The sequence below is a fragment of the Drosophila arizonae genome, chromosome 2 (genome assembly GCF_054131065.1).
Source record: "Drosophila arizonae isolate 15081-1271.41 chromosome 2, UAZ_ARI_1.0, whole genome shotgun sequence".
Lineage (NCBI taxonomy): Eukaryota > Metazoa > Arthropoda > Insecta > Diptera > Drosophilidae > Drosophila > Drosophila arizonae.
Window position 1 is genome coordinate 31655639 of NC_142922.1, and position 22726 is coordinate 31678364.

Genomic DNA, 22726 nt, shown 5'->3' on the forward strand with positions numbered 1-22726 from the left:
AAATTATTTAAAAAGTGTATACAAATACGGTAATTTTATATATTAGATAATAAATATAATATAAAATAATAATAATATATAATAATATATAGTATATGAGTTTATGTAAATAATCGGAAAACTCAGCAATCCAGTCCATTTTAGAGTAAATCATAACACTTATTAAATTGCTGCTCTTCGAAAAGAAAAATACAATTTCAAAATCAAATGGATTTAAAGACCGGTACGTTACGTTTGTTAGTGTTGGGTAATACTGCACTCTGTTACTCAGCCATGCGATAGCACTATCGATAACAATGAGTATTATTTGTGGTATTTTTCAGTAGTTGTTTGCATAGTTCGCTTCTGTTGCGCGTTCCATTCAGTAGTGAAAATTGTGAAATTCCTTCATAAACTAAGAATTAATATGTTTTTTGGCATTTCGCCCTGACAAAAATTATGCCTGTGTAATGCTAGAAAATATTTCCTTGTGTGTCATTAAAATCGAAATCGATTTGGAAACCAACGCAGGTAAATGACCTAAATTGAACAACGAAAACAGAGACAAAGATTTTACGTTGTTGTTTTTGTTTCTTTTTTTTTTGTGTTTTTCGCAGACCTAGAAGGCGCTGTCTCAGCGGAGCACCCAACCAATCCGCGTGTGCAAAAGGAGCGTGAACGCGACCGCGGACTACGCCAGGCACACGAAATCATCATTGAAACATATACAAACCTACGTTGGATCAAAGAAACAAACGCAGCGAAGGAATTGAAGAAAATGAATTGGGCCGCTGCAGTGCAGCAGCATACCAACAGTCCAACGGCTGGCAGCTCTCGGGAGACGACGCCCCGTGGAGGCGGAGAGGAAACCCAAGGGACTGCCTCCAACTTTCCACAAGAGCTCGGCTACTTCTCTGGCAATCCCATTGTGGAGGTCACCAAAGGCATAATACATCTCTACAAGAAAAAGTACGTAGCAAGAAATGGTCCAAAAGCAATAACCAACTGCCATGTTTGTTTTTCCATTTGACAGCGAACGCAAAGCCATCAAGGAGGCGCCTTCAAATCAGCTGTGCCTGCTCGCCGTGCCTTCCACACTCAACTGCCACGATTTACTGAACTTCATAGCGCCCTGTCATGCGGAGATTAAACACGTGCGCATCGTGCGCGATGGCAGTCCAAATCAGTTTATGGTGCTGCTGGAGTAAGTTAATCAAATGGGATCACTTGTGTAAAGCCATTATGTAATATGTTTAATCTGCTTCAGGTTTCGCTCAAATGAATCTGCCTTAGAGTTCTACAATTCTTACAACGGCTTAGCCTACAACTCCCTGGAGCCTGATTCCATCTGTCACGCCGTTTGGGTGTCAGAGGTCGAGCGTGGAGAGCATGGTTTGCCACCCCTTGGTCATACTGAGCTGCCCACTTGTCCCGTTTGCTTGGAGCGCATGGACGAGAGCGTCGATGGCGTCTTAACGATTCTCTGTAATCATGCTTTCCACGCCAGCTGCCTGATGAAGTGGGGAGATTCCACCTGCCCGGTGTGCCGTCACGTGCAAACTCCGGAGCTCGTCGAGGACTCGGTTTGCATGGAGTGCGAGGGCACAGATTCGCTGTGGATATGCTTAATCTGTGGACATGTGGGCTGCGGTAGATATCAAGGCGGACATGCCGCAGCGCACTATCGGGCCACCAATCACACTTTCGCCATGCAGCTGGGCACATCGAGCGTTTGGGATTACGCCGGCGACAACTTCGTGCATCGCCTGTTCCAAAACAAATCGGACGGCAAGCTCGTTGCCTCGCAAACGGAGAAGGATGAGCGCGAAGAGAAGATCGACTCGATGCAAATGGAGTTCACTTATCTGCTGACCTCACAGCTTGACACGCAACGCAAGTACTACGAGGAGCGCATGGAACGCCTGGAGAAGGAGTGGGAGGACTTTCAGAGCAATGCCAACGCGGCCAGCTCAGAGATAAGCGAGCTGCAACAGATGCACCAGAGCTTGCTGAAGGAGAAACAGAGTCTGGAACGAAAACTTGCCCAACAGGCAAACAAGTAAGTCAATGTCAAACAGATACATCTCTCCCGAGACTCATAACTCTTCTCGGCTCACAGGCTCAAAGAGATGCAAAAGCAGCTGACTGAGGAACGTGAACTGTCCAAGGCTCTGCAGGACAATCAAACATCCTGGCACATGAAATACAAAAATCTGGAACTGCAATACAATGAATTTAAGCACAACCACGACAAGGAGGTCACAGATCTCAAGGAGCAGCTGCGCGATGTCATGTTCTTTCTGGACACTCAAGAGAAGATGGCCAACACCGAAATGTCGGGCGCCTCCATAACAGGTGTCACCGATAAGGAACCTGCCACCACTTCGCGGCGGGCCAATCGTCGCAAGAAGTAGAATTACGCAGAACTGGCGTTTAAGTTGAGCATTCAAAAAGTTCGAAGATTCAAATATAATAATAATAATAATAATAATAATATATTTTGAAATCGGCAAAACAGCATTGCAATGAAGAAAGCAAAGAATCAATAGAAATGTTTTCGAAACTAACGTTCATAATATATTTAATCAGAATCGAAACTGAAGCTTAAGTGTCGCCGAATACAAAAACAACTCTATATGTGATTTTCTAAGTGAAACAAAAAGCTAAAGAATAATATAGTATACATAAATATCTATATACATCTGTCTATCTGTATGCATAAAGGCTTATGTACTTAACATGCAAGACTATTCTACTTGTAGGGATTTTTATCATCTGAATGTGAGTTTATATTGAATAAAAATTACAAATTATGTTTATCAGACTTGTTTATAATAAACTGGTATGTTTAGCTAGGTGATTGTAACTTTTCAGATAATATTGTATTGATATACCTCTCCAGAATAATGTGGAAACTGCTTTAATTATCTATAGTAGAAATTTTAGGTCTTCATTTATTTTCTGTTTTCTTTATATGTTTTGATCGATTCAATTTATTACACATTCTTTTTGTTTCCGATTGAAGCCATTAAACTAGTAATTCTTTTTCCATAAAACTTCGGACAGGCTCTTTTATTATATATTTCGGTATTCGGTATTCTCTAAAGAATTAGTTATTAAGACAGCTATAAATGAGTCATTCAGTATTTCCGATTTGAACAAATTAATTTCAATTAAAATTTACTGCTTGGGGCACTCGTTGTCGCAGCGATAGGTGGGATCGGGAAGCTCCTTAACCTGGCACTCCTCATGGTCCTGGAAGAGATCGAGCTTTTCCTTCACCTCATGCTCGTTGCGCTCCACATTCATCAGGTAGCCTGCTATGAAGCCGTACATGTCCTGAGGCATGTGGATGTGCAGCTGAGCAAAGGCGCTCACCAAGGTCTTGCCCATCTTCTCCTTCAGCTCCTTGGCGGCGGCATCGACTGCCTCCATATTCTTGCCCTGCGGCAGCCAATCGTAGTCCTTGAGGCAGCAGCACTCGCAGTAGACATTCGGATCGGATTCCTTCAAGAGTTTAAAGAAAGGCTGCAGCTGAGTCTCGCAGTGCTTTAGGTTTGCCACCTCCTTCACGAACCGTTTGTGCATCTCGCAAACATCCCGCTCGCAGCGCAGCACAACCGCCCGGTCCTGCGACAAGGTGGCCGTGCGTTTTATGTAATCCACCGTGTTCTCGTGGAAGGCCTTGAACTTGCACTTCTCCTCGTTGTAGGCCTGCATACATTGCCTGGCATACATGATGATGTTGTCTCGGCGTTTGCGTATCTCCTCCGAGCGCTTGGAATAGAAATGCTTCACCTCATCCAGATTGATGAGCCGCTTGGTGAGCTCCGCTTGCTCCTCGTCAGGCTCACATAGTCGAGGCTTAACTGTTTTCTCCATCATCTTCTTCTTAACATCCTCGCACGTTGCATTTTCCTTCTCAATCTTTCGCAACTCCTCGTTCAGCTCGGTCTGCAAGTTCCTCAACTCCGTGTTCAAACGCTTCACATCCTGATCGCTGCAGATGAGCGTGTTCAACATCTCCCTCAAGCAATTCTTATGGGGATTGGGCAACTCATCGCCACAGCCGTCCAGCATTTTCTCTTCTCACTTATTTTTCTTAAATACTACATAAAATATATTTGATTTATTTCGTATTTAAAATATCAAATGATTTTCATCCGTGATTTGAATTGAAGTATTTTAAAAGTATGTGATATATGATGTATTGTGATATGAACTATGTGGTATATTAACTCTTAACTTTCAGAGTTGATTTATAAATGAAAGTCGACTTTAAATATAGAAAAAAAATCATCAAAATATCCCAAGATTTCTGTCAGAATCAGTTCGTTTCAAGCACTTGAAGAGATAGATCCATTGCAAATCGGTCATTTATAGAAAGAATAGAATATTTAGTAACAAAATAATAATTATACGTTATATAAATATATACGGTTTCATATTCATATTTTATTTAATATTCAAACTGGTTTGACCCGATATCGGCACTTATTTTTTATATAGTTAAATCAGTAAATATTTTGAAAGCAGAATACAAGTATAACCATCTAGCGAACACCTTTTTTAATAGCTTCAGTCCCCCTTCTTCTGGCTCCTCTGTCTCTTCTTCTAGCTGACATCAGCCGACATTCAATCAATCATTTATTTTATTTTATTATTATTTTCACTGCTCCTAACGTGGGTATCTTAGTTTGCTTATGAAGCATGTGAAAAAAACAAAACAGTCTATACATTCAAATATTAATAATGTAGATGATATGCACACCTAAACCATTTTTATATTAAAGCCATTCTGCGAGTAAAATCACCATAATACGAAATACCCTATCGTCATCATTTAATGACTTTCTCTTCCAGCCAGTCCATGTTTCAAAAATGATTTGCATGTAGGGGCATATCTTTTAAGAGCTGTCGTGTATTGGTGCTATATTTTACCTGACTTGCTGTCCAGTGATCTTTTCTCTCTCAGTCAGTTGGCCACTTAATTAAGTTAGTCTTTAAAATTTTCCTTTGCCTTGATCCTCTAAGTCGAACTATTTTACTATATAATTCCAAATAAATGCTATCCACAACCCATAAATTACAGATTTCTGATTAAATTTCGATTCTATTGCAATAAATTTTATGCAGAGTATATTATTTTCGGGTTTCTTTCTTACATTTTGTTTTTTTTTTTTTTTTTCTTATGCTAACATGATTTGAGCTGTCGATTGCTCATTTTGTTTACAAGCTCAACTTTATTTTTACCCATTGCAACGCTCTTCTCTCCGCCTGTCTTTGATCGCAAATGAACCCGTCAAAAATTAATTTTGGCACAAGTTAACCAGTTTTATGTGAGGTCAGTCAGATCTATTGGCAGCTATTAAGCCGGCTCTGTAATTAAGTAAATTAATTAATTTGAATTAGCAAAATGGTTTTTGATTCGCAAGTTTTGGCTATTTTTGCATTCTTATTATTAAATTGTTTATTCGCTTTTATTTTGCCAATTTTTTCGCATAATTTTGTATAATTTTTGCATAATTTATTTAACGTTTGCTAATTAATTTTATAGAATTTGATGTTTTTTTTTTTTTTTTTTTTTTGTATATATTGTTATCTCTGGATGTCACCGAGCTTGATTGATTTTGTGCGACGACTGTGGAATGTCTGCACATGCCTGAAAAAAGAGTATAAAAACAATTCGAAAGCGTTTGCAAAACCGTTAAATAATTTCTAAAAGATTATAGCAGGCTATAATTAATATCATTAAGCTGCCTTTTTAGCAAAAGTTACCAATCAGCAATTTTGAGTAAAAGAAAGATAAGAAGCCCAAATCAATGAAGACAATCTTAAATGATCTGCAAACAACTGTTAAGCTAAAGTGACTATCTATAGCCATGTCTGCTTCTCATAATTAAAAATTTTAAAACAATACGCGTGGGTCAAATCACAAATTTCGAACTGAGACGCTAAAACAATTAGATATTCAGTGGTGAGCGGTGTTATTCTATAAAGACTATTCGAAAAATGCAGAATATGAATTCAACAGAAGAAATGCGACGAGCTTTGATTGCAATTTTTGATAAACTTTCAATAGAAATATCTACACGTTATACAAATTTGAATAAGCTCCAAGAACTTTTTCGTTTCGTTTGTGACTTTGAAAAAATAAATCATACAAACATATCTTCTCAAAATATAATACAAGAAAAATGCCAAAAGCTTGCAGAATTTTATCCAGATGATTTTTTTCAACAATATTCAAGACGTCCTAATTTTACTAAACAGCGAAGAATAACGAATAGGAAATAGGATTCTCGCTAAAACAAAGGCTGTTATATATTTCGTCATTGGGACAAGAATCTTGCAGCTCATCAGCGACAGCTGATGTTGTTTCCTGTGAAAGATCATTCAGCAAACTCAAATGAATTAAGACTAACTTGAGATCAACCATAAGTCCAAGTAGATTAACAAATCTTTCAATTCTTGCAATTGAAAATGAAACTGCTGCAAACTGTTGCAGTTTTGCAGCAATAAAAGCAAGAACAGTGAACTTTTAAGTTTGTTGATTTGGATCGGTAAATTTCTGTCTGTCGTGAAGAATTTTAATATCAATATCAACAATAGGAAAATTTTTTTTTATTATGATCCGACAGCTTGATGCCTTAAGTTCCAGTTAACTCAATTCATATAGCTATATATTTACTTGGCAAGTTCGGGACGTGGAATATTTTTAAAAGCCGTCGGCTATTACTATTGTTGCCTAGTAAGAATAGAATATTACAATGGAACTGAACTTAATTTTTTTCGTATTTCATTTTTGACAAATTTAGTTACTTTTACATTAGCATTCAGCTTTTTATGTGTAGTGACAGCTTTAATCTAGGGTTACAATTATTATAATTTATTATTTAATTATAAATGTTTAATTTATTTACTTTTAATTTCAAAGTCTATTCTGATGCTAGCAATAATTTTTCAAAGATTCGATAGATTCTCAGCCGAAGTTAACAAACGGCAGCTGTTCTTCATTGGAAAGTTCAAAGAATGTCCTTTAGAAATAAATTAGAATAATTAGAATTATTGAACATGACTAATGAGCAAATATTGATTTAAAACTTTTACAAAGCGACACACAAGACGTCAGGAAGACCCGAATATGCAAAATAGATAGCAAATAGGAGACCCAAGATGTTGTCAAAAATAAAGAGGAGACTCAGATCTACACAGGGTAGATCCTTGCTTCCATTTGCATGACTTGTCTACCTACGAAAGCAAACAAAAGCCGAGCCTAGCAGAAATAGAGAGGAGGAGAGCGATCTACTAAGAACTTAAACTAATTATTTTTTGAAGGAAAACGATTCGATTAAGTTTATTAATGTACAAATCTGGCATGAACTGAACTCAGATTCAACTCGCTGCGCGTTAGGAACATTTTTGAATAATTTGCGTATTTTTCTATTTTTTTTTTTTTTTTTCTTTTTTATTTATAGTAGAAGAAATGAAAAATGATGCTGACCCTGGGCTGGGCCCGCACCCTTGATAAAAGGACTTGATCAAATATGCAAATGCGACGGATGGGCTGCACACAGATATCCTGTGCAAGGATCACGCGTTCAACCCTTTGTCCGATCCGCGAACGTGTTGTGCATAAATTAAGAGCGCTTTTTTTTATCCCTTTGTGCGTGTTCACCCTTTGCCGAGCTGCTTCTTAAGGAGTGCCATGGAAATGAGGCAAAAAAATCCGGATTCTTATTTTTTATACGAGCTGTCTTCCTTGTGCGCTCTTCTATTATCCTTGAGGCCTGTGGGTAGTCTCTTAGTAGAAAAAAAAAAAAAACAAAGTAAGCACAAAAAATCGTGAGAACATTTCTAGCGCCCAATATTCAAATGAGCCTGCATTGCATACTTTTTTGGATAGCTCTATGTTTTTTTCTTGTCCTCGCAACAAACAAAAAAAAATCATCAGCCTGCAAGCGCATCCTTGCTGCATGCGCGCCTTTTTATACAGCTCGTCAATTTTTTAACCCATTTTTTTAAGGCTGCATTTTTTATGCTTGACTATAGAAAAAGTCGTGTATAATTGGGTCTCGTTTTTTTACTTTTCATTTTATTTTTTTATGCTTGAGCAGGAGACCCTTCGAAAATATGTTAAAATGCTGTGTGACAAGTTTTTTTTGCTAGCACTTCCAATGAGTATTGTTAATTCGTTACTGTAAGGTTATAGCTTAACGGGTATTTTTTGTTCACTTTTTTTTACCTTTCTACAGTAAAAAAAATATTTTATTTTTTTATAATTTCAGCTTTTTTTGTAGCATGAAAATGGTAATTAAATTTACGTCAGTGCGTCATTTTGGTTTGCTTTCACGGAGGATAACAAACTGCGCAGTTTGTTAAACACGTGCGACTCAATGCGATTTATGTATATCCAAAAAATTGTTGTCGAAAAACCCGATGAGGATTTTTTCTTCCAGTTTTCCAAATATTTGTATAGTTGATGGTGAAATGCAAAAAAGAACGAATTGCGAGAAAATAACTTGAATAACTCTCAGATCAACAACAAACAATTAAAAACCTTTTACTCAAACCTTTGATGTCACAGGCATTGTATTTATTTTTCAACCAGAAAAAAATAAATTTCAATTAACAAAAAAAAATTTTTTTTAAATTGCTTAATGGAAAGATTTGTTACTTGTTTTCTTAAATGCAGAAGAATTAGGAAAACCAATTCAAAATGATATTAACAATATCACGACCGATTTAGTCCTCATTTACTTTTAATAATTGTAACTATCTGTATCTGTATCTGTATCTGTATCTGTATCTGTATCTGTATCTGTATCTGTATCTGTATCTGTATATGTATCTGTATCTGTATCTGTATCTGTATCTGTATCTGTATCTGTATCTGTATCTGTATTTCTGTGTATCTGAATACCTAATATTTAAAGATAAGAAATATTTCGTTTTTATAGATGATGACAAAGCTTTAGAGAATAATTCTCTTGCTCATCTGGCCTGGATATATTGCTCCGGGCAGTTCCATCCACAGATTTAGTTTCTGGGTATCCGTAACAATAAATTCAAGCTAAAGATTTGTTAACATTCTATATAGAATTATTTCGCTTTGTAGTCTTTAAATTTCAGTTTGCATTTGACTCTATTGGATATTCGTCTAAAATCATCGAGAACCTTTTCCAATCAATGCAAATCTCGATAAAACATCTTATTAAAAGTCCATAAATTTCGCAATCTGACATTGATAGACACCAATAACATATCAATCCGATTGCTAATCAGTGGCCCAATCACAATGAATACAAAGGAAACGCCATGCACACATCGCCATAGACCACAAAAAACCTCAGCAATTAAACCCATTGTATAAGGTGCAACCGGGGCAGACAGAAGTGTGCAAAAAATAGGGGTTCCAGATTTAATAATAGACAAAAATCGCATCAAATTTCACAATATCGCACCTTATTAGAATCCAACAATGAGTTGAATGGCAGAGATACAAATATGTTGGAGAACAAAGATGATAGCGAAACCAATATATGCAAAAAAAAAAAAAAGAACGAGAGTTGGTAGAGAATAGGAATACGAATCGGTGAATGGCAACAAAAAGGCGCACACAGCCAACAAGAAGTTATGGGAAAAACATACACACCTCTCCTCTTTTGCCTTTCTATTCGAACTGTCTGCAGCGCACCGAACTGGGCTAATCGCAGCACCCCACTCAATATATTGTGCGCATTGTGTAATAATTTCATAAATAGTTTATCCAAAGAATCGCTGAATGGCGACTAAATGCTAGGGTTACATTTTGCCCGCACAAGCCGGCTTCACACGCACAGACTCGAGCAGCGAGATCCTCGAGGTCCTTTTCTTATGCTAAACTCGACTCAATTCTGAGGGTTGTACGACCCCTGAGTACCCCCAGAGCAGAACCATTCCGTTACTCTGTGTAAGCAATTTCGTGTGTGTGTTTTGATTATGTCTGGAGTTTAGAAACCATAAATCTATTGATGGCATTGATGCCGCCTTTCTGCAGCATCAAATTATCTCTTGCCATTGAAATCACACACACACAATATTCAAATCGGAACAATTCACATTTGCATAATGCCTCTGGCTAAGGGGATACACTGCAATACATAAGGATCCCAGCTAGAGAATCTAAACTTGTAAAACGCACAGATCAAGAACGGATGGGAATAGTAATTTATTGGATTTCAGTGCATCTCCTTGCATTTTATTTTACAGTTATTTATAATTCGCCTATTAGCATTACTCAACTAGTTTTTCGAAATAAATTCTGCTATAATTTTTTGAAAGCTGTTCATATATAATAGTAGTTTTTTTTGGTTTTCTACTTTATTTATTTTAATACGTAAGAAAAGCGAGTAATAAGTAAAAATAGCGTTTTTTACAATTGTTTTGTTTAATGGTTAATAATTCTGATATCTCCTCCTATATTCAATCTATATTCTAATAAAAAAAATAAGTAAAATAATAACTTTTTAATCTTATTTTATCCCAACTAGCATATATGCAAAACATTGTTTATTGACTTACTTCAACATTTTATATTATATTACTAGTCTTTTTATATTTCATATCATATTTTAGATCTATTCAATATTCTATTTCAATAGATATCTACTCCGTTTAGTTTTCTAAGTAATGTACCTCCATTTTTTTCTGTATGCTGTCTTGGCAGATGCCACTCTTTTTTTATCAACTCATTTTTGACCTCAGGCATTGCATTCTAATTATCATATCGATCAAAGCCAAGCGGGACAGGCTAAAAAAAAGAATTGACAGTGAGCAGTGAAGAAATCCTGTGGCATCAGAGATCCTCAGCCAGCGTTTTTCTCATAGTTAACATAACAAAGGCCGTGATGATGCAGCCAAAAGGAAAAGCCTCGTGATGATTTCAGCACCCCAGAATCGGAAAGATCAGGCAAACAAAAGGCATTTGCTTGAGATATGGCAGATAGCAGATACAGAGCCCAACAATCCCTTGATCATTAGAGCATCTATAATAATGTATATTGATATGCTAATCAATGACTAGTCCCAAAGTTGAATGCTTCGTTGCGTTTATGATCGATGCGATCGCGAGTTGGCAAAAAAAAAAAAAAAACATACGACAAAATTTCAAATCATTTATCAATTAAATTATTGGCAAACATTGCGTAGCGCCCTCGATATAAAGAGATCGCACATCAGCCACACAGCTAGAGCGAGAAGGAGGGAGACAGAGAGAGAGAGAGAGTGTGAGCGAGAGACATATCGGGGTTGCACCAACAATTGGCAAATTTCCCTTTCTTCTTTTCAGCATTCGCACAATCTGCCAAATGATCGATTATAGATCGATGTATTGCCATTGTCAAGAGATCTTTGTTTCGGTTGCTTTTTCTCAATTTTTTCTTTTTTCTTTTCTTTTCTGTTTTGTGGTGTGTTGCCAATTCTGTCTCGTTCGCTCTTTTGGGTGCCGATCTCTGACGGGTTTAGCGATGATTTGTTGGTTTATTGTCGGCAATCCTCGCAGAAGGGCTGGCTTTTCCTATTCCGAAAAATATAAAACACAAAGTAAAGTATAAAGGATCACACTCGTGCCCAAATGCTTAACAAATATCCCTAAATGCGCTTTGTTTACGCCAAACAGACAATTGGCACAACCCTTTGATGGCCTCTCATTGACTTCTTGTGGGCGCACTCCATCCCTATCGCTATCTCTCTCTATCACGTTTCGCTATTTATCCGATTTCAACGAGCTCGCGAAAGACACTTATCTTTATGCGCCCATAAACATAGTTTATTTCATTTAATTTATTGCTTTTTTGTATTTATTTCTTGCTTTTATTTGCCTATGTTTACTTTTATTTTTATGTATATTCCACACCGTTTGAGTGAAACACCTGTTAAGTTCTAAAACTGGTTTTCGCATCTTTTCAATTTCTGCTGGTTTCTGAGCCTAGGCTTAAGCTTAGGCTCAAAAAATTTGTTATGAAATTGATTTAAGATGTACTCTTATTTTTTTTCATTTAGTTTCTATTTTTGTGCAAAGTTTTATATTTACATATATTATGTTTTCAACATGTTTTAATTTCATATCTACAATTTAAATGTATCATCTATGTAGTTAAAATGGACTTTATTTATTCCATTAAGTTGTTCATCAAACTGGTTTTTTATTTACATAAATAAATATCCAATTTGAGAATCGATACTTGAGGATTCGGTATGAAGCTTCAGGCTACCTTTCAAAATAGCTCTAGTTGCTTCAGATTTATTGCCTTTTTATTTGCTTACTTATCTTACATATGCACATATATAAAAATATGTATATACACGTAAATCAATAAAGCTAATTGAATTTTGGTTATGGTGTACATATATTCGTTATTATATCTGTGATGATAAAACCAATCATTCTCTATGAGCTTTTCGTTTACATATATGAAAACTAAATACTTTTTAGATACACCGTTTAGTTATCTTCCACAGTTTTACAGGCGTAAATGTCAAGATTTAATTTCTAATTTATTTGATTCCCTTACTTAACAAAGATTAAAGAAAGATTGGAAAAAAATTTTTGTTTTCATTAAGTGAAGAACTTGTTTTTATTTGTTTGAAGACTTTTACTCATTTATTTTGGATTTCATTTTAAGAAGAAACCAACAGTTCACAAAGATATAAAAAGAAAACTTTATATGTTCGATATTATAAAAGATGTGAGTGTAGCTGATGTGGCCTAGATGAAAGAATAGATATAAAATGAGACTATGACCTTTGAACTGCGGACGACTGCGAGAATTGCGCAAGAGAAGATGTTTTTTTTTTATGTCTGAATGTCGAGGGATGGAGAGTATCAAATGTGAGTAAGTATGCATCAGAATTCAGTACTTTAAAACACATATGAGGAGCTGGTGTTTTCTAATCTCTGTAGGAATGCACATTGATATTACATATATTTCGTTGTTATTGGATCAGGATTGGTATTATGCAGTCATCTCAATTTTCTCCTTGTTTTTAGATTTAACTTATGAAATATATATGTATATATAATAAAAGAAGAATAATGCATATCATACATTTGTTCTATCATTTCACACATTTCTCAAATATAGTTCCTTTCTTTTTTCTCCATAAGCACCAGCAATGCGAAATGAGCAAAATCATACAAATCTTTAAGCTACGTTAGGAGAACCTTCGATGTACTCGTTTTTCGAGTGAGCACTTGTAGCCATAAGTTGAAATTCGTGATGTGTTCGGTAGTTCCCTAAAAGCAGAATGTTGTTATTGGGGAAGAAAAAACCAGAATTGTAAGAAATTTATTAAGTCTTTTCATATTGAAAGCTGAATACACTCACAAATCCCATATACATATTTTCATACGATTTTTATTTTCTTATATATATATATACATATATGGATATATATTTGAATAGGAATGTAAATTGTATTTAGTAGCATCGAGCAAATTATCTTATAATACATATATGATATATAGGAATGTACATCACTTATAAAAGCAATAATACTTTTCCAAACTAATTTCAGATGTGAGGATTTAATAAAAACACTAAATTGTGGAACATAAAACAAAAAAACAAAATATCTGCAGTTCTGCTTAATTAAAGATTGGATGTATTGGCATTTCGCACATCCGTTTCAATGTTAGAGCCAATATTGTAATATCTAAATTTAGCTCAAAGCAGCGATTCAATGAATGCCCATATATTCAAATTTGAGCTCCGCTCGAGCAATGCTATCATTAATCTTCGAAATGCGACGTCAATCGGCGGTAGCAGCAGCTGTTTCTCAATTTCAATTTCTTTGCTGTTGAGGGTAATATGAAGATATGGAAGGACGCGAAATGCTAAACATCTGAGAACGTAAATCTCTTGTGAGATTTCTGCTCTCTTCTCCCGAAGCAACGTAAGCGGATTATGTGCATTTGCTTCTGCATCATTGCATCCTTTGATCCTCGCTGCGGTTGCCGGACCTTCAAATTACAATAAAATCGATGTAGACTCCATAAATTCATATGCTTTTATAAATATTTCTCAGTTTTTATTCATTAATCTTTTTACATCATTTGCTTTTAAAATCAAGTTCATTTTGCGCTTACATGTATGATTAAATATAAAATAGATCCTAGACGTAGTTTGGTTAACTCTAGATTTATACAGACAAATTGTTGATTGTATAACTCCGTTGATACGTTGACTTGTACAGCACATTATAATTAGTTATAATATGTACACTCGTGGATGTATAACTATCGCAGTACTTTGTACGGCACCTATGATCTACTCTATATATTATAGGTTGTTGTTGTACAGGCTTACGGACTATCTCTATCATGGACAAAAAACTGTTTGCAACTGGAAACAATAGAAATTTCGAGTTGAATAGAGTTTTGTGATCTCGTTTCCTCAATCTTGCTTGTAAATATTGCTTATAGTTCAATTATGTATATATAGTGTGTTCTAGAAGCTAAGTGAAAAACCTGAGTTTGCTTTAAAAATAACCTTCAAGTAGTTTCCTTGCGGTCTACAGCTGTCAAAGCCTGGTTTGCTGTATGCATCTGTCACATTGATAGGTATATTTGTATTCTTGAGGCAGTGTGGAGTTACTAAATCTGTTTATGTCTACGATGGGGCAGCACAGTTGACGCCTGTATTTTTTTAGTCGTGCTGTGCAGCCTCATCAGAGACGCATAGAGGAAACCAGGCATCGACAGCTGTCCCTCCCTCTGAATCAGCCCAAGCTAAGCCTAACTTAACCCTAACTTAACTTAAGCTGCTTTCGCTGTCATCGTAGCTGCTGCTCTTTCGGCTGCCGTTTGTGGCCGGTCGCCCGATACTATTGGGCCTTTTCCTTGGCCACGGTGCTGAGACCCAGAGCCAAATGGTCGCTGGCCAAAATTCCGGTGCTCGGCTGATGCGCATAGTTTCGTATCTGATGCAGCGAGATTAGCTGCGTAGGAAAGGCGGCGGCGGCAGCAGCAGCGGCTGCGTTCTGCTGATACAGGTAGGCGGCAGTGGCTGCGGGCGGCGCTCGATGCTGCTGCAGATGCGAGGGCGGTGGTGCGACGGTGGCGCTCAGCGGCGTGAAGGCCGAGGTGCCTGGTCCAGGGGAATGAGCGTGCGTCGCATGTTGCTGCTGCTGCTGTGGATGCTGCTGCTGTTGCTGCTGTTGCATATGATGCTGAGGCGTGCTCTGGCGCAGCACCAGATCCTCGCCAGCCTCGTCATGCGGGCTTTGCGAGTGCCCTGGCGTATCCCCGCCGCTATTGGCCAGGCGTTGATGATGCTGCTGCAGCAGTTCCTGCTGCTGCTGCTGTTGTTGCTGCTGCTGATGCTGAAGTGTCGCAAAGTTGGCATACGAACTGCCATTGGCTTGCGGCAGCTGCTGCTGTATGGCCTCGGCCAGCGTGGCGGCGGCGCTATCAACGCCCATTTTGGCCCAATACGCGGCATTAGCGTCGTTCATCGCCTGCCTCTGCAGATTCAGCCCAATGCCGCCCGCTGGCACATGCTGCTGTAGATTGGCGGCCGGCGTCGTGTGCCGCTGCTGCTGCTTCTCGGCCTTCTCGGCGTGCTTTTGCAGATGCTTCTGCAGATAGGTCTCCTGCGTGTAGGACTTGCCGCACAGCTGGCAAATGTGCGTCTTCAGATGCTTCGAGTCCTTGTGCTTGGGTATGTGCTCGAGCAGCGTCACCTCGTCGCCGAAGCACTTGTAGCACGAGTTGCATTTGAACGGCTTGTCCGTCTGATGGCAGCGCGAATGCGACTGCAGATTCGAGAGCTGCGAGAAGGCCTTCGGGCAGCCAGTGTGCCGGCATTTGTACGGCTTGTCGCCCGTATGCGTGCGTATGTGCTGCTGCAGGTGCGACAGCTGCGTGAACTTGCGCTGGCAGATCTCGCAGCGGTAGGGCTTGATGCCCAGATGGATGCGCGTGTGCTGCGACAAATAGGATGAGTTGGCGAAGGATTTACTGCACGAGGCGCACTTGTACGGCTTCGTCTGCTCCCCGCCCTGGCGCTGATCCTCGGGCGATGAGCCGTTGCTGCCATTGCTGCCACCTTGCTGCCGAGAGGGCGGACGACTCGGATCGTACTGCAATTCGGGAAAAAGAAACAATTTTGTTTTATTGAATACTGTAGTGTCAATGAAAAATTTAAACAAATTTCACTCGTAGAGATGAATATTGATGACAAATATTTACATCATTTAAATGGTTTTTCAATATTTATACTTCCATAATCAAAATTGTAATAATGAAAATTTAGCAATCAACAATACCAAATCTAATCAATAAGTAATTATGAATAAAAGAAAAGGAAAATAATTCTGCATTAATTATAAACCATTAATAAGTTTGTAGACATTTAAAATGAAAAATGATTTTAACATATTATAAATAAATTATAAGTCTAAAAAAATTCAACATTTTTTTCCTTATTATAGATTCCTATTGACAAGATCCTATTAAATGCATAATTGAATTGGCTTTAAAGATTCCAACTTTTATAAATTTGACTAAAACAAACGATTTTTCCATCTCTTGAGAATACAGAACTGCAGTAATTAATAGAAAATTAAATATATTGCTTTAATTTATTTTGAAATTAATTGTTCATTGGAAATAATTCATTTAACGTAGTATTTTCCATTTTCAGTCAGTCAGACAAACGTCTTTCTTTCCTCACAGCTAAACATCGTTCATATTTCCTATAAGTATTATGCCCTAACTCTACTGAGTATCAATGCTCAAGTGGCTAACATAGTTAGTCGATGGTTGAATCCAATAGACTGAAAATACTCCATTTACATTGTAATTCGAAATCGCTATACGTCGATCTCTTTTGCAAAATCTATTATGAATTACTAGAGGCGAAAGATAATATTGAAATTATTGTCCCTACGGAAATCATGCAAAATATCGTTACTGTACATTACAGTTATAAATGTAATATTATTATATATTTGATCCCTAATACCAATATCAATATCAACTTGGCTTCACTCACCTTTTGCTCCTGGTGTTCGCTGAGCTTAGTAGGCGTTGCCGGCGAGCTTGGAGCACTGTAGTTGCCCTTTAGCTGCGGCTGATGGAGCAGCTGCTGCTGTTGTTGTTGCTGCTGCTGCTGCTGCTGCTGCTCGGAATCATGCTGATGCGATTGCTGATGCTGCTGTTGCTGTTGCTGTTGCTGTTGCTGCTGCTGCTGCTGCTGCTGCTGGTCAATCAATATTTGCTGCTGCTGCACCAGCCCGTTCTTGCGCGAGTAGTCCAAACGCTCAACGTTCTGGCGGAACTCGTTGATGTTGAAGGGCTTGTAGTCGTGGACCAGCTGCTGCTGGGTGAGGTGGCTGAGCGTGCGCAGCTGGTCGATGGATCGGTGCAGGTGATACTCGCTACCAGCGCCATTCGGCGTCGACGTTGGCAGTTCGGCAGCCATAAGCGGCTGCCCGCCTAGGTTCAGCGGTCGATAGGCGATCGTGCGAGCGTCCAGATTGTGGCCTTTGCAAAGCGAGCGCTTCAGCGGAGATTGGAGAGAAAGAGAGCGTAACCGAGCCGGGCAACGATTGCGACTAAACTGAAATCGAATCGCGGCTTACACAACTTCTTGGCTTATACTCTTTTTTGTCGTTCAGGTTTTATGCTGAAAATACAGAAATATTGTAATTGTTATTTAGGCTTCCGTCGCAAATTTCTGTAGAGTCAACAGAACTGTTAAACTACTTTTTCCATTTTTCCATTTGGCTTTCGCGTTGCTTCATTTTTTCTTTTACAAATAGTTGGCAATTTTTTTGAGACTTTTTGTACATAAATTTAACATAAATGTGCATGAATTAATTAATTGTTTATGAATTAAACGTGCAATAAATAAAACAAAACTTTGCAAGCCAAGCACTGAAAAAACAATGCCAAAAAAACACAAGATAAACAAAAAAGGCGCTTGTGCACAGCAAAAAATCCGATGTGACAACACAACATTTCATTTATATGAAAAATGCAAAAAGAACAAGTTGAAATATTATGGTCGGGCGTATCTGTCCACACAGTACCCGCTCAGGACTTAGACATTTCTTAAACAGAATTAATAAATGCTTGATTTCTTAGTAAATCTGTAAGAAAGATTGTTTTATATTACATCTATCATGGCTCCAGAACAAGTATCTCTTACAAGTTAACCAAGAATAGCAAAACTTATATACTCTTTTCTACAGTGAACGAGAGCAACGAAAATAAAATTCTCCATTTTTTGCACTCTTTGGGAAAGAGCCGGGAGGCCAGCTAAGAGTCAGGGGCGCCAGTGGAACGTGTCAATCACCTCGAGAACTGAAGAACACAGAGCAAAACTCTTTGCGAAAATGGGGCAATTCGTAATCTGCCACAAAGATGAGGCTCCCCAAAGCAGATGCTAAATAAAGAATAGACGAGAGGCACTTATCTGATTTGGAATACATTCAAGAATTGCAGAATAACAAAAGAAGACTAATTCAAATTATGCTAAAACAAAATAACTATGCAAGCTCTAGCCGGGAGCTATCGAATAAAAAAACACCCTGAAAAAGCATACATAGGTAAACTATAGGTCATGAAAATATACCATAAAACCCATTAGGTCATTTAACTAAGATTATAGATCAAAGATAATTACTATATAAGTGCAAAAATTTTAGTTTTTTCTCTTATTGATAGTAAAACATGAATACTGTATGCTGTCTTTAGAATTTTGACCGTTTATCAAAGATAAAGGAATAGGATATTTGATAATAAAATAATGGTGTATTATAATGGTGTATTAATTTATGTATCTGAATATCATATTTAATATTTTATAGCATGCAAGTTATAAATTATACCATTATTATTTTGCTTAAGAATTGTTAATGGGTAAAATCTAATAACTTAACTAACCAACAATGGTTGAGATTAAATAGACTGATTTCTCTTGCAGTAAAAATATTAAATCATATTATTATTATTAATGTGAGCTATTTAATATCACTAACTGCGTTCGATTTAAAGCTGGGTGTAAAAGAAATCAAATATAGTTTTTTACCATTTATATATTCTCTTCATTTGTAGTAAAACGAATATTGTATTATTTTAAAATTGAAATTCGAGAAGTAAAAACAATACCAAATTAAATAGCAATATTTTGGCAAAATACTATTTTTTACCATATAACTAGATATATAGAATATATGTACATATCAAAGAAATTGTAGGTTGAAATTGCTTTACCTTAATTTGAATTTAACGTAAAATGAATTTTTAAGGATACAAATATACATACATATGTAATATTTAAAAGAATTTTCGATTTATACGATCAGCTCACAAAATATAATATAGCACTAAAATTAAAAAATTTTAGTCCAAGCATTTATTTATACACATATGTATATAATTAATGCACATCGATTTTAAAACATTTGTTCTCAGAGTAATTAATCCATAAACTTTTTCGGTTGGAGCCTCTGTAAGAGCTTGATTGTCTTCCTTTTTATTGATATTGTATATTTTATTTTTCATTCACTAATGCTCAGATAATAGACGTATATTTGTGATATCAAAGAAAAGTCGTGGTGTCGGAAATATTACTTTTCTTTATTTACTATAAGTAAGAATTCAATTTAAGATGAACTTATTTACTAATTGCAAACAATGAAACAAAAGTAGGGAATACAACAAGAACAAGTTGAATATAAGACAAGTATTTGGTTACATACATAATTACATACATATATACATACATGTGTATTTAAATAGTTGTGCCTGTATTCATAAGCAAATTCAAAGCCAACGGAAGGGATAAATAAAATAAATAATAAAATAAAGTTATATCCATTTCAAATTACATTTTTAAATACTAATGCATTCATCAATATACATATAAACAAATTTATATGAGCTTCCTCTTTAATTAAACCACTCTGATTGACCCATAAAGCAACAACAAATAGCAAGAATTCGTAAACAAAAAGCTGTCACAGGTGTTTGTCCGCCGAATTTTACGTGTGTTTCCCTCATTTTTGTATTTTTTCTCCTTTTTTCATTATTTGTAGAAAAAAATCAATAAGAAAAACATCTGAATTGGCGCGCGCCGCATTGAAATAAAACAAATTGAGTTATTAAATCGGTCCGAGAGAGTAAAAGAAAGAGATGGAGCGGCTAAGCGCCGCACAAGAGTGGGAGAATGAGTGACACACATACAGGCAGACACACAGACGCAGTGCGTAGCTGTTTTGTTGTCGTTGCTGCCGCTGCTGCGCAGTTGACGTCAGAAGCAGATTTTTTGTGTTTCTTTTGGTTTTTTCTTAAAACATTTTTATAGCTGCCTGGTCAAAAAAACCGGTTGTTGTTGTAGCTGCTTTTTTTTCTGTTGATGTTGAGCAGAGGGCAAAGGCTTAAGGGAAAAGGCACACAGGATGCTTTAGTCGCTTGTTGACCCTGCAGTGGATGGATCAGTAGTACAACTTAAAACTCAAATTAGACTGCCGTAGATTATTACTACTCCGATTTGTTGAAAGTGGCTTCAGACAAATAAACATACACACATCAAACACCCATACAATGCAGCGACTACAGCTGAAGACGGAATCACTCAGACGGCCCCAAAGCACGCTAACGCCAACGTTGCTGTTCAGAAGCATACATATGTATGTATGTATGTACAAAAAAAAAATAGGTATACACAAAAAATTTAACGAACACACACAAAAAAACATTCAAGCAAACACGTACATATACACATATACACACGCACACACACAGTGTACAAAAAACGAATCAACGAAAATTAATTGAGCGCAAGCAGCGACCGCAGCTGAACAGCATAAGAGAGCAACAGAGAGAGTGAGAGCGCGCGAGCGAGTTAGCAACATAAACAAATGAAGAGCCGGACAGAAGCAAGCTGCAAAAAACGGAACAAAAGCTTGGACTGCTAAGCAAATAAACGAAAAAAGGCTACAACAGTTGGTGGGGGTGACATGTGCAAAAAAAAAGAAAGAAGAACGCGAGAGCAAAAACAGCAGAGATAAAAAAAGACGACACACAAACCGCCACCGAATGAATGGCACAAAAAGAAGTCAAACAATGACCAGGGCGGGTGGGTAAATATTGGCAGCCGTAGTTGCACAGTATTACAATTCCGTTTGCATTTGGCAAATGTTTTGATGACACATTTTTTGTTGAGCACTGCAAATTGTGAACTTGTTTTGCTTAGCGCATTTTTAATATTTTGAATAAATGCTTTCTAATCTCAAATTATCTTATATCTTTAGGCTATATTATTTGGATATATATTATTTGTGAGGATTTTAATTGATCAACATAGAAATTGTAATCATATAAGCACTGTAAACATAAAAACAGCTATTTTGCTCGGAAAAGTAACAAAAAAAAATAAAATAAAATAAAAAAACATTTGGAAGTACTTACCAACTGGAAATGGCAGTTGTTATTGTGTTCTCTCTTTTGCGCGCGTTTCTGTTGATGTTGTCGTATTAAAAGCACGTGTTCAGACTGACCTATTAGTGGGGGTGGGGAAAAATATTCGCGTTCCCTTCTGCTATCCTTTCACAACTTTTATGCGATTTTACGTTTTCACCTTTCGTGTTGCGTGCGTAGGGAGCAATAGTTTGGTTACGATGTTTGCCTATCTAGGTAAACAACCCGAAGATACTCATTAATTTTTCCTTTTTATTTATTATTATTAATTTTGTCTATTTGCACTTTTTACGTTTTCTCTTACGAATTTGGAGTACACTAAGCACACGCACACACATGCAGACTTGAGAGCTAAGGAAAAAAATGGCCGCGCACGCCAAAAATATATACACACACCAACACACACTTGAGCGTGTGTGTTTGCACTTGTGCTGCCCTCTTTTTTTTGCAAAATTTGGCGCGACTTAATTTTGGCGCCTTGATTAATTATAAATGATGAATGAGGGGAGATCGCACGATTTACAGCATGCAACATTCGTTTCGTTTATGGTTTGTGCTTCGTTTCGCTCCTCGTTATTTACATGCTGAGCGTACGCGAACAACAAGTCACTACGGAAAACGTAAAAAAGACGAGTCTGAATAAGAGGAACCATTCGGCTCGGTGGCAAAAACTCGACTGAAAAAACCACTCAACTTTTTTCATGACATTGCAATCGGAAAGCAGCTGTGAGCGTAAGTACCTGGGTGTGTGTGTGCTTATGTGTGCCTGTTGGTTCGTTCGCTCTCCCTCTTGCACGCGCATTGAAAAAATGCTTGTTTATGTTTTTTATGTGTGTTTTTTGCTCACCACTATTTCGCTCTTTGTCTTTCTGTTGTACTCTCTACGACTCTCTCTCTGTGTTTATTCCGGTTTTACTCTGATTGGTTGTTATTTCTATGAACATTTTGAGTACCCTGTATTTTGTATGAATACGCAGGGAAAGGTAATTCAAATTAACTTCAAAGTATTAAGTAAAGGACGTTACCATTATCGAGTAAGGACATGATTCACTACATTTATTTTAAATTTTAAATAAAAAATAATCACTTAAAATGTTATTTTTATCTAAACAGAGATGGCGAGCCCAAACCCTTTTAAAATAATAATAGAGAATTATTTCCCATCCTATTTAATTTATGTTTAGAGCTTTTACTAAAGGAGAGTTTGCTGAGTCTTAAAATTTCAGGTTTTGCCTGTTTAAATATTCGCTCCGTGCATCCATTCTATCGATATTTTAT

The 22726-nt window shown here is 37.0% G+C and overlaps 3 protein-coding genes across 5 annotated transcripts; 1 reads left to right on the top strand and 2 right to left on the bottom strand.

Annotated features, from left to right (window-relative positions):
• Positions 1 to 223: 223 nt before the first annotated feature.
• LOC108608724 (BRCA1-associated protein) lies at positions 224 to 2798 on the top strand. The gene is made up of 5 exons (XM_018000246.2): positions 224 to 510; positions 597 to 948; positions 1013 to 1183; positions 1247 to 2038; positions 2099 to 2798. Exons 1-5 carry the CDS (start codon positions 450 to 452, stop codon positions 2391 to 2393), a joined length of 1671 nt encoding a protein of 556 aa, XP_017855735.1. The 5' UTR covers positions 224 to 449; the 3' UTR covers positions 2394 to 2798.
• A 115-nt stretch (positions 2799 to 2913) lies between these two features.
• On the bottom strand, positions 2914 to 4237 carry LOC108608726 (uncharacterized). Of its 2 annotated transcripts, XM_089469634.1 has the most exons (2): positions 3164 to 4237; positions 2914 to 3104 (listed from the first exon to the last, which is right to left on the bottom strand). In XM_089469634.1, exons 1-2 carry the CDS (start codon positions 4057 to 4059, stop codon positions 3089 to 3091), a joined length of 912 nt encoding a protein of 303 aa, XP_089325760.1. In that variant the 5' UTR covers positions 4060 to 4237; the 3' UTR covers positions 2914 to 3088. The 2 variants fall into 2 exon arrangements, with proteins under 2 accessions (XP_089325760.1, XP_017855738.1); XM_018000249.2 differs by having other exon boundaries at positions 2914 to 4236.
• A 9787-nt stretch (positions 4238 to 14024) lies between these two features.
• Positions 14025 to 22640, bottom strand: sqz (squeeze). Of its 2 annotated transcripts, XM_089463062.1 has the most exons (5): positions 22474 to 22640; positions 22296 to 22402; positions 21440 to 21660; positions 17016 to 17648; positions 14025 to 16101 (listed from the first exon to the last, which is right to left on the bottom strand). In XM_089463062.1, exons 4-5 carry the CDS (start codon positions 17442 to 17444, stop codon positions 14845 to 14847), a joined length of 1686 nt encoding a protein of 561 aa, XP_089319188.1. In that variant the 5' UTR covers positions 17445 to 17648; positions 21440 to 21660; positions 22296 to 22402; positions 22474 to 22640; the 3' UTR covers positions 14025 to 14844. The 2 variants fall into 2 exon arrangements, with proteins under 2 accessions (XP_089319188.1, XP_017855733.2); XM_018000244.2 differs by lacking the exons at positions 22296 to 22402; positions 22474 to 22640 and having other exon boundaries at positions 21440 to 22140.
• Between the last annotated feature and the right edge of the window lie 86 nt (positions 22641 to 22726).

Coding starts and splice junctions, on each gene's coding strand:
- LOC108608726 (XM_089469634.1), bottom strand. CDS start 4,059: ATGCTGGACGGCTGTGGCGATGAGTTGCCCAATCCCCATAAGAATTGC.
- sqz (XM_089463062.1), bottom strand. CDS start 17,444: ATGGCTGCCGAACTGCCAACGTCGACGCCGAATGGCGCTGGTAGCGAG. Junction 16,102..17,015: donor GCGAACACCAGGAGCAAAAG/GTGAGTGAAGCC, acceptor CCCGAATTGCAG/TACGATCCGAGTCGTCCGCC.
- LOC108608724 (XM_018000246.2), top strand. CDS start 450: ATGCTAGAAAATATTTCCTTGTGTGTCATTAAAATCGAAATCGATTTG. Junction 949..1,012: donor ATACATCTCTACAAGAAAAA/GTACGTAGCAAG, acceptor TCCATTTGACAG/CGAACGCAAAGCCATCAAGG. Junction 1,184..1,246: donor CAGTTTATGGTGCTGCTGGA/GTAAGTTAATCA, acceptor AATCTGCTTCAG/GTTTCGCTCAAATGAATCTG.